Raw genomic sequence first — 11,446 nt, forward strand, 5'->3', positions numbered from 1 at the left:
TTGCTACAACAGGATTAGAGGTAATCCTTAGTTTTACAAAGAGTTTTGTAAATGCTGTTTTGGCTTAGTGATTTAGTGAAGTGTTGGAGAAAATCCTTATGAGTAGTAGGTCGTAGTTTTTTCACCCTTTGAGTCGGGTGTTTTCCACGTAAAAATCTCTGTGTTCTTTATTTTATGTACTTTTAATTCCGCAAACAGTAGTAGTTAGAACATCTAGAAGAACCTGGTTCTTCAAGATCGAAAATTGGGTACCACACAAATCACCCCCCTCTTGTGTGGTATTGACGCTTAAAATATCAATTGGTATCAGAGCGGGTTATCCTTGAAGAGGCTAACACCTTAGGAAAAGATCAACATGAGCACACCATCTGGAAACTGGGAAGGGCAATCCACTGCTAGGCCTCCACTTTTCAACGGTCAGTATTATTCTTGGTGAAAGAACAGGATGAAGGATCACATCATAAGAGAAGACTATGAACTCTGGGACATAGTCACTGATGGCCCTCTAGCAACTACAAAGAAAAATGTTGAAGGAGTGGATGTGCCAAAGACTAGAGCTGACTGCACTACTGAAGACCTGATGAAGTGGGAGAAGAGTGCTAAGGCCAAGAAATGGCTTGTGTATGGACTAGGTCCAGATGAGTACAGTAGAATTCAAAGTTCTACCACTGCTAAAGAAATCTGGGACACTTTGCAAGTGGCTCATGAAGTAACACCTCAAGTGAAGAGGTCCAGAGGAACATTGTTGTACTCCCAGTATGAGAACTTTACCATGAAGGAAGGAAAAACCACCCAAGAGATGTATATAAGGTTCACTACACTGACAAATGAACTTAAATCTCTTGGAAGGATTATTCTCGAAGAAGACAAAGTTGAGAAGATTTTGACCAGGGTTCTGTCAGTCTCTTGGAAAAGCAACATCACTGCTATTTAGGAATCAAAGAACATTGCTACCCTCAAGTTGGATGAACTAATAGAAAATCTTACTGCCTATGAATTGAGAAGGCAGACCATGAAAATGGATGCACCCAATAAGGAAAGAAGTTTGGCTCTCATAATTGCTGAAGGTTCAGATCTGGAGGATGATGAAATGGCTATGATCACTAGAAATTTCAAAAATTACTTGATGAGAGGAAAGGGTTCTTCAAGAGGTACAACCTTCAACAAACCAAGGGCTCCTGAGAAACAGACCAATGAGGGCTGCTACAAATGTGGTAAGACTGATCACATCATCAAGAACTGCCCTCAATGGGAAATTGAGTGGAAGAAGGAAAGGGTAAGACTGTATTGTGGTCCGGACCCGGGCCAAACGGGCCTAAACGGGCCTGGGCTTTAGGCGGTCCCGGGCCAAACGGTCCCGGGGTTCACGGTCCCAATGTGTGGAACCGGCCCACAGTGGTCCTAAGCCCACATGGTTCCGGGCTAAATGGGTCGGGCCCGCGGGCCTAAACGGGCCTAACAGGCTCATTCCGGGTTAATTTTTTTTATCTAAGGCACTTTCTTGTAAACTATATATGTATATAATAGTATAAATTGCTTATATATAGCTATATAAATATATATAGTATATATAGTATGTATAGTATGTATATATAAGGGTGTATTATGTGTATATATAATAATATATTGCCTTATATAATATATATTGCCTTATATATATGTATGTATGTATATATATATATTATTTTAAATTATATATATATATATATATATATATATGTATTAGAGATATATAGCGGGCCTAAACAGACCTAACGGGCTTTTTCCGTTCCGGGCTATTTCTTTTTAATTTTTTATCTAAGACACTTTCTTGTAAACTATATATGTATATACTAGTATAAATTGCTTATATATAGCTATATAAATATATATAGTATATATAGTATGTATAGTATGTATTGCCTTATGTATATAGTTTATATGTATTAGAGATATATATAGTGCCTTATATATATGTGTATGTATGTATGTGTGTGTGTGTGTATATATATATATATAGTTTATATGTATTAGATATATATATATATATATAGTGCCTTATATATATATATAGTTTATATATATTAGATATATAATATATATACTATATCAAATTTAAACACAAAATAAATTGCAAAGAAATATTCAAGGGAATGTTTTATATATTTTACTATTACGACATTAGCAAAGAATGTCAATATCTTTCTTAGTCTTCCTCCCCCCAATGGAATGAGCACAACAAGGTACTAATACCACCATTAAAATAAATAAAAAAACTAAGGAAGATGTGCCAAAATACAAGTTACATGTTAGTCTATGTATTATCCCTAATAAATCTCATAAATCCTTCATGTTCCGGAGGAATTTCCGTTGGTGGTGGTGGAAAAGAAGCTTGTTCATCACCACTTCCGGGCGAAGCAGCATCCTAAGCAAGTTCCGCTAGCATTTCTTCATAAGCTTCATCTATCTCCGGTTGTGATTCTGCAAGTCCAAAATTTCTTCTTTCCGAACGGATCCAATCTCTGAAGAGTACTGATTTTTCCAAGCTCTCCCTCATAGACGCTCTATGATCACCGATTTGAAGTCTCGCTTGACTGAATGCGCTCTCTGATGCCACTGTTGAAGCTTGAACACTTAAAATATCTCGAGCCATCCTTGAAAGAACCAGATAGTGTTTTTATTTGTCCTTCCACCATTTCAAAACATCGAAGGAGCCGTCGGGATTCTCTGATTCAAGTCCATGCGACAAATAAACTTGAAGCTCATTTAGTTGTGAACTATCACCAAAATTATCACCTTGAGAACCCCTGAACTTCGTCCAAGAACTAAGGGCTTTAGGCCCGCAGTTCTTTTAGATGCTTGCGAACTAGACAAAGTAGGAGTTGGAATATTTGGTCTAGCTTGATCTAAGGCAAGTTGATAAGCATTATAAATTGTTTGAGCATTTATTTTAATTGAGGTTTTTGCATCTCCAAGTGTAGCAAATTCCTCAACTGAAAGTGATAAAGCGTTATAAATTTTTGAATACCAAAAGTGAGGACCTCCTAATTTCGTTGTAGGATTTAACAATGCAACAACACCAAAAATAGGGGGGATAGGGAAAAAATATTTTTTAAACTTAGCTTTCATAGAATTAATAGCTTCTTGATAAATTTACTCCACCCTCTGAAAATTGAGTAAATAAATCTACAAGTGCTGCAATATAAACTAAACAGTTAGAAATAGTAGGATAATATTGGCCAGATAATTCATTTGTAGCAATATGAAATTGTTCTAAAAAGTCTACAAGCATTTTAACATTACTCCAATCTTGATTTGTAAGGTGCTCATCATCACCATCACCTACACGAGCATTATACGTTGCGCTTATTGGGTTCCTATATTCATATGCAATAACTAAACTTTCATACATGTAATTCCATCTAGTTGGACAAGCTTTAGGACCCTTTCTTTCTCTAAGCCAAATTCATCATATTTTTTAAAATAGTCTCTTAGTTTACTTCTACGGTTTGAATAAAAAAGCCAATTAAGAGCCATTTTAACCTTTTCAATTTCTACATTTAAAACTTTCATACCAGCACCGACGATTAAATGATAAATATGACAAATACATCTAACATGAAAAATATTACTAAATGCAGGATTTGGTGTAGTTGTAAGCAAGCCTATAGCGTTAGTGTTACTAGAAGCATTATCCATTAAAACCGACATAATTTTATCTCTAATGAAAAAATATCTACAAATATCTACAACTGTGTTAGCAATAAACTTACCTGTGTGGCGTGAATTAATTATTCTATAAGCAATAATGCGCTTTTGCATTATCCACTCCTCATCTATCCAATGACTTGTAACAGTTAGATAATCACAGTCATTACCACTTCTACCAATATCAGTAGTAATAGCAATGCAACAATCTATATGAGTAAATAAATAGCGAAAATATTGTTCATATTCATATTTATAATTATAAATATTGCTCTTTACGGTTGTGCGAGGTCATCCTTTATAAGTAGGATTAAAACTCTTTTAATATAATGCACAAAATGAGGGTTAGAAGGAAAACTATAGGGTAAGCACATAACAGTAACCATTTTTGACAATTCTTCACGATCTTTATTTGGATAATAATATAAAATGCCACCGGTAATAGTGTTAATTCCCGGTTGAACTAGATTTGAACCTGTACTAGGGTTAACCGTAGTATCTATACTTGTCCCCTCTTGTGCAGCTTTCATTTGTAAAAATCTAGCTTTATCTCTAGGGTGTGTCTTTATGTGTCTAGTCAAACTACCTATACTGCTACGGTCTCCAGTAAATTTATGAACTAGTTGAGACCCACAAGTTTTACACTTAGCCTTATTTTGTTCTCTTAGTTGAGTAAAAAAGTGCTAAACAAGAGATGTTTCAGGCCGTTTAGCAGGTTGTCTATTAAAAGTAGGGGTTACTACATGAGGGTCAAGCGGGGCACCATTTGGGTTATTAACAGGACTAGTAGGTGTATCATCTAAATCCGGTTACGTTTCATCTAAATCGTCATTTTCCTCATCATTTTCAAAGTAGTTTCATTAGGATAAAGAGAATTCATAACTTCTTCATTTAATTGTTGATCTGGTGCAACATCATGGGAAGATTGACTATCAGAAAATTGAAAACAAGGGTTATCACTATCAAGAATAATAGGTGGAGGAGGACGGGTAAGAGGTCTGGGTCGAGAAGCCGGGGGAAGAGTAGTAGCTTGGCTACTAGATTCACCAATTTTAGATTTTCCATTACCCTTACCACCCAAAAAAAATTCAAAGAAAATGTCATATTAGTTATAATTATACTAAATAAAACTAAAAAAAACTATAATATTAAAACTTAAGAGTTGGAATGAGTTTATCGAATTGACAAACAACTTCTTGAAAATTGAATATCGTTGAAGACTACTTCAATTCACCAACTTCACAATTTTTCACGAAATTGCAATAATAAAGCAAGCAATTATAGAAGAAAATTAGAGAGAGATTGATGAATTTGTGAGTAAAAATAAAAAAATGAGGGGGTATTTATAGTTGAGAATTGGGAAAAAGTATAATTATAAAAAGTTTGGGGTTAAAACAAAGTTTAGGGGCCAAATGGCTATTTTTTAAAGTGCCAAACGGTTGAATTTTGATGGCCAACGGCTAGATTTTAAAAATCTGACCGTTGGTCATTTTAAAAAAAAATTTAAAACAATAGTCATTGGGGCCCGTTTGGCCCGTTGAGCCGGGTTGAACCGGCCCAGGCCCGCCTGCCGGTCCCAAGCTTAACGGTCCCGGGCTCATGGGATATTTGAGTTAGACCGGCCCGCTACTGGCTTATGCACCACTAGAGATCGGGCCCGCTTGAACCAGCCTGTTTGGCCCGCGGTCTTGGGCCGGGCTCGGACAACAATACAGCCTTAGGAAAGGGCTAAACGAAGGAGCAGGAAGAAGGAACAAGTTCAAACAAAAAGGAACAAAGGATCAACAAAGGCTATGGTTACTGCATGGGGAGAAACATCAGATGAGGAATCAGAAGATGAAGCTGGAGATGAACAAGCTCTTATGGACATAGGAGAATCAGATGATGAACAAGTGATAAGTATTCTTCATCGCAAAGACAAGATTAAATTCCTGTCTAAAGAAAGGTTGTCTGAGCTATTGCAGGATTTCATTGTTGAGTTTGAGATAATTAACAATGAAAAGGAAGAGCTGTCTAGGGAATGTATGATCCTAAAAGCCAAGTGCAAAAATCCTGAGTCTAGGGCTAATGAGAGTGAAAGTGAAAATACTGAGTTGAAGAACCAGGTTCTTGAACTTGACACTAGTGTCCTAGAACTTAGGTCTGAGAACTTAAAACTGAAACAAGGAACAAGAAAGAAGAAAGTTGATCACACTCATCTCACCCTAGAAGAAAACTTAGGAAAAAAGAAGGATGAGCTATACAGAAAAGATGAGCAGATAAGAGTACTAAAAGAAGATCTAGGGAAGTTAAAACATGAACTAGACAGAACTTGCAAAAGGAAAAAGGCTTCGGATGCTCTCTCCTGGCTACACGCACATCACAGTAGCAACAAAAGAGGACTTAGTTATAGAACTCAAGCATCTAAGTGGGATCCTAAAAGCAAGTACCTCATTATTCCTGAAAACAAAATTTGCACACATTGTGGCAAGACTGGCCATTACAAAAATGAATGTAATGCAAAAGAAAAGGTCAGTCAAAAGAACACAACCTTTGTTCAAGAAAAAAATAGGCTGCCTGGATGGGCTAGAAGGAATCTGATTTATCCCTTTGCCCATAGAAAGGGACCCAAACTAGTTTGGGTTCCTAAGACTAACCCCTGATTTCTTTTTGCAGGTCCAAGTGAAGGGAAGCAACCAAATATGGTACAGGGATAGTGGCTGCTCAAAACATATGACTGGAAGCAAGAACCAGTTCCTTTCACTTAAGGACTTAAATGGAGGCAATGTCTCCTTTGGAAATGGGAAGAAAGGTGAGATCATTGGGGTTGGAAAGGTAGGTAAGACAGACTCTCACTCCATTGAGAATGTCTACTTGATAAATGGCTTGAAATACAGCCTTATCAGTGCGTCACAACTGTGTGACAGAGATAACCTTGTAGCATTCACCTCTACTAAATGCTTTGTGATTAATCTTACCACTGACAAGATTATTTTGCAGGGAAAAAGAGTTAACAATATTTACATTGTAGATTTGTCTACTCTCTCAGAAAATGAACTAACTTGCCTAAGTGTGCTGGATAACTATCCACTCTTGTGGCACAAAAGACTTGGTCATGCCAGTATGAATCAGTTAAACAAATTGGTCTCTAAGGACTTGGTGATAGGGTTACCTAACATCAAGTTCAAGGAAGACAAAGTTTGTGAGGCTTGTGCAAGGGGGAAGCAGGTAAGATCATCATTCAAAAGCAAGAAAATAGTAATCACAACAAGTCGTTGGAACTGGTCCATATGGATCTATGTGGTCCAATGAGAACCATGAGCAGAGGTGGAAAGAAGTATGTAATGGTACTTGTTGATGACAATTCTAGATTTACCTGGGTACTGTTTCTAACATCTAAAGATGAAGCATTTGACATGTTTACTGCCTTTGTTCGAAAAACTCAAAAACAATTAGGAAATCAACTTGCATCAATTAGGTCTGATCACGGAACAGAATTTGAGAATGCTAAGTTTGCTGAATTTTGTGATAAAAATGGTATAGATCATAACTTCTCTGCCCCTAGGACACCTCAACAAAATGGAGTAGTTGAAAGAAAGAATAGGACTCTTGAAGACATGGCTACGACTATGCTTCTTTCTATTAAATATTGCCCCATAGCTTCTGAGCAGAGGCTGTAAACACTGCATGTTACATTATCAATAGATGCATGACTAGACCTCTTGTAGAGAAGACTTCATATGAGTTACTTAAAGGGAGAAAACCAAATATATCCCATCTTAGGGCATTTGGTTGCAAGTGCTTTGTGCACAATAATGGAAAAGACTCCCTAGGTAAGTTTGATCCCAGAAGTGATGAGGGAGTATTCTTGGGATATTCTTCATATAGAAAAGCATATAAAGTGTTCAATAAAAGAACTTTGTGTGTAGAAGAAAGTGTACATGTAGTATTTTATGAAACTAACATTGTTTCTGAGAGACAGGAACACGAATATGAAGCTATTGGATTGGTAAAAGATCTGACTGAAGCCTCAGCACAAGTCAAAATGGCATCAAAAGAAGGAATAGGTGATGGAGCAGGTTCTTCCATCCAGGGGAACTAATCAAGGAGGAATTGAAATAAATCCCCTAAAAGAACTTGTTCATGACCTTGTTCCTCAGCAACAGAACATGGGAGAAACATCTAGCAGAAACCAGTTGGTTATGAAACCTCACAAGTATCAAAGTTCTCATCCTATTGAGAACATTATCACTGATCCAACATCTGGAGTCAAAACTAGATCACAATTAAAGAATCTGTGTGCTTTTGATGCCTTTTTATCTCTTATTGAGCCAAAAATGTTGTTGAAGTTTTGTAGGATGTAGATTGGGTGATTGAAATGCAAGATGAACTCAATCAGTTTGAGAGAAGTCAAGTTTGGCATCTAGTTCCAAGACCCAAGGACAGATCAGTCATTGCTACAAAGTGAGTCTTCAGAAACAAGCTCGATGAAAATGGAACAGTTACAAGAAACAAGGCAAAACTGGTGCTCCAAGGTTACAGCCAAGAGGAGGGCATAGGCTATGATGAGACCTTTTCTCCAGTTGCAAGACTAGAGGCAATCAGACTCCTCATAGCCTTTACAGCACACATGGAATTCACTCTTCATCAATGGATGTCAAAAGTGCCTTCCTGAATGGCTACCTAAAAGAAGAAGTGTTTGTGAAACAACCTCCAGGGTTTGAGAGCAAGTAATGTCCTGAGCATATGTACAAGTTAGACAAGGCTCTCTATGGACTCAAGCAGGCCGCAAGAGCATGGTATGAACGATTGTCCAAATTCCTGCCGGAACATGGTTACAAAAGAGGTAAAATTGATAGTACCTTATTCTTAAGGGAAAAAGGTAAGGATCTCCTTGTTGTAAAATATATGTTGATGACATAATATTTGGGTCCACTACTGATAAGTTAAGTAAGGACTTTGCAAATTAATGGGGAGTGAGTTTGAAATGAGCATGATGGATGAGCTTAACTTCTTCTTAGGCTCACAAATCAAACAAAGTCCAAATGGAACCATGATCCATCAACAAAAGTATGCAAAGGAGCTAATCAAAAAGTTTAAAATTGAAGAATCTAAAGAAATAAACACACTTATTGCAACTGCCACTAAATTAGATGTTGATGAACCTAGTTCAGCAGTTGATCAAAAGTTGTATAGGGGTATGATTGGTTCACTCTTATATCTTACTGCTAGCAGACCTGACATTATTTTCAGTGTAGGGCTTTGTGCTTGCTTTCAGGCAAATCCTAAAGAGTCTCACCTGACTGCTGTCAAAAGGATATTAAGATACTTGAAAGGCACCACTGATCTGTGTCTTTGGTATCCCAAAGGTAGAAATTTCAATCTAGTAGGATATGTTGATGATGATTATGCATGTTTTCTAGTGAATAGGAAGAGCACCTCATGTATGGCACACTTCCTTGGTTCATGTCTAATGTCATGGGCTACTAAAAAGCAAAATTCTGTGGCCTTGTCAACTGCTGAAGCTGAATATGTTGTTGATGCTTCTTGTTGTGCTCAATTGCCATGGATTAAATAGCTGCTGGTAGATTTTGGTATAGAAGTAGGTTGCATTTCTATATTTTGTGATAACACTAGTGCTATAAGTATGACAAAGAATCCTGTTCATCATAAAAGGACTAAGCACATAGATGTTAGGCACCATTTCTTAAGAGACAACTATGAGAAAGGTCTGATCTCCATAGAATTCTGTACTACTGATAAGCAAATTGCTGACATATTCACTAAAGTACTGAGTAGAGAAAACTTTGAGAGGAACATGTTGGAATTAGGGATGATTAAGATCATGTAATAGGTCCAGCTCAGAATACAAAAAAAATTGGCTAGGAATTCTAGATTTGTGTAAATATCTAGATTGATTCTTATTCAGTCTCATACTTTAATTAGTATACTCCTATGACATGTGTATATATGACTCACTGATCTCTTACAAAGTTTTTTCTATTATGGCATTTGAGGCATGTTCAAGAGAATTCTAAATGAAGAACCCGGTTTATCAATATGAGTTCATATGAAAGCTCAGGTATGTTTTCAATACTTTGCACAATTAGAAAGATTAACAATTCAATCATGAGCAGAAGTCCTATACTTGCCAAATTCCTAGAAAATTCTATCCGTTGAAGCATTGAACCTGTTTCGTCCATTTAGAACTCTAAAACCGTGATTTTTGCCTAATATCTAGGGAAGCCAAATAATCATTAAAAGTCTGAAATTACAGTTTGATTAGACTTCTATTTGACCCCTGAAAAGCTGTCGTTACTGAATTAATGTCTAATTCTCTTTAAATACACACCACATCTCTAATCTTCTTCATTATTCTATAATCGTCAAAAATTCTCTTCTTCAACTCTAATTGCTCTCTTGTGACGACCCGTTGTCTCGTGAGTTACCGCTCCATTTTCCCCATTTTCTATTTCTTTATGCTTCATTATCAGTGTTGGGTGTGAACGAGTTGATTTGGATTGGTTTTAGTAGGAAATGAGACACTTAGTCTCTTTAAGGAAGGTTTGTTTTGGAAAAGTCAATCGTACATTGACTTATGTGTTAGAGGGCTCGGATTTGAATCTCGATGATTCGGTTAGCTTCGGGGAATGATTTGTGACTTAGGAGTGTGATCGGAAGTAATTTTGGAGGTCCGGTGTAGAATTAGGCTTGAATTGGCGAAGTTAGTATTTTGGCGAATTCCGGTTGATAGGTGAGATTTTGATCCGAGAGTTGTTGTAACTTCGTTAGGTGATTTGGAATATGTGTGCAAAATCTTAGGTCATTCGGACGTGGGTTGGTCGGGTTTTTGATCGAAAGTGCATTTCAGAAGTTTTTAGAAAATTAGGCTTGAATTCGATGAGTTTTGGGTAATTTGATGTTGTTTGAGGTGTTTTGATGATTGGAAGAGGTTTGAATAATGTTATAAATTATGTTGGCATGTTTGGTCGGGGTCCCATGAGGCTCGGATAAGTTTTGGAAGAGTTTTTGGAAGATTTTTGTCGTTTGAGCATAAGCATGTAATGATCCAAAGGTCCATTTTTAGTTCTAGAGATCGAAATTATATTTCGAGATTTCTATATTTAAATAATGAATTATAAGAGTGATCTAAAAAGTTTGGTTAATTTTATCAAGTCGCGATTGGGTTTTTGACACGAAACATGAGTTAATTGTTTAACAAGCGAAATGGATATCGCACTGAGCAAACGAGCTCCGAATTGAGTTTCGATTGAAGACCTATGTTCGTATCATTATTTGTGACTCATAGAAACAAGAATCATCGAATTCCAAGTTCGTATGCTGGAGTTAGAGCCATTTTAGTAAAACGAAAAGTGCTGCAATTTCTTTGGCTGCTGCTGTATTTTTTTTAGCAGCGTAAACAGTAACCGCGCGTGAACAGTAACCACGCGTGAACAGTAACCGCACGGGTGAACAGTGACCACACGCGTGAACAGTAACAACGCGGGTGAACAGTACTTCCGAAAAATTTGAGTTTACAAAACAAATCATCCGCCATTTTGGGTCATTTTTCCTCCATGGTTAATCATTTTGAGAGCTTCTTGGTGGAGATTAAAGAGGGATTCAAGGGGGAACGACTTGAGGTAAGTTTCTTGGACTTAGAACTCGTTTTTATTGTGAATTCCACCTAGAGATTCATGAAATATAAGCCTACAAATCAAGAACTAGGGCTTGAATTTTGAAACCAAACAATTAGGATTTGATGGGTCATTTGAACTTA

The 11,446-nt window shown here is 36.9% G+C and overlaps 2 protein-coding genes across 2 annotated transcripts; both read left to right on the forward strand.

Moving 5' to 3' along the window:
* Positions 1-445: 445 nt before the first annotated feature.
* Positions 446-934, forward strand: LOC138882836 (uncharacterized). Its single transcript, XM_070163472.1, has one exon. It carries the CDS (start codon positions 446-448, stop codon positions 932-934), a length of 489 nt encoding a protein of 162 aa, XP_070019573.1.
* A 7,701-nt stretch (positions 935-8,635) lies between these two features.
* On the forward strand, positions 8,636-9,244 carry LOC138882842 (secreted RxLR effector protein 161-like). The gene has a single exon (XM_070163479.1). The coding sequence runs from the start codon at positions 8,636-8,638 to the stop codon at positions 9,242-9,244; it is 609 nt and encodes a 202-aa protein (XP_070019580.1).
* Positions 9,245-11,446: the final 2,202 nt, after the last annotated feature.

This window comes from Nicotiana sylvestris, chromosome 2 (genome assembly GCF_000393655.2).
Source record: "Nicotiana sylvestris chromosome 2, ASM39365v2, whole genome shotgun sequence".
In the NCBI taxonomy this organism is placed as follows: Eukaryota; Viridiplantae; Streptophyta; class Magnoliopsida; order Solanales; family Solanaceae; genus Nicotiana; species Nicotiana sylvestris.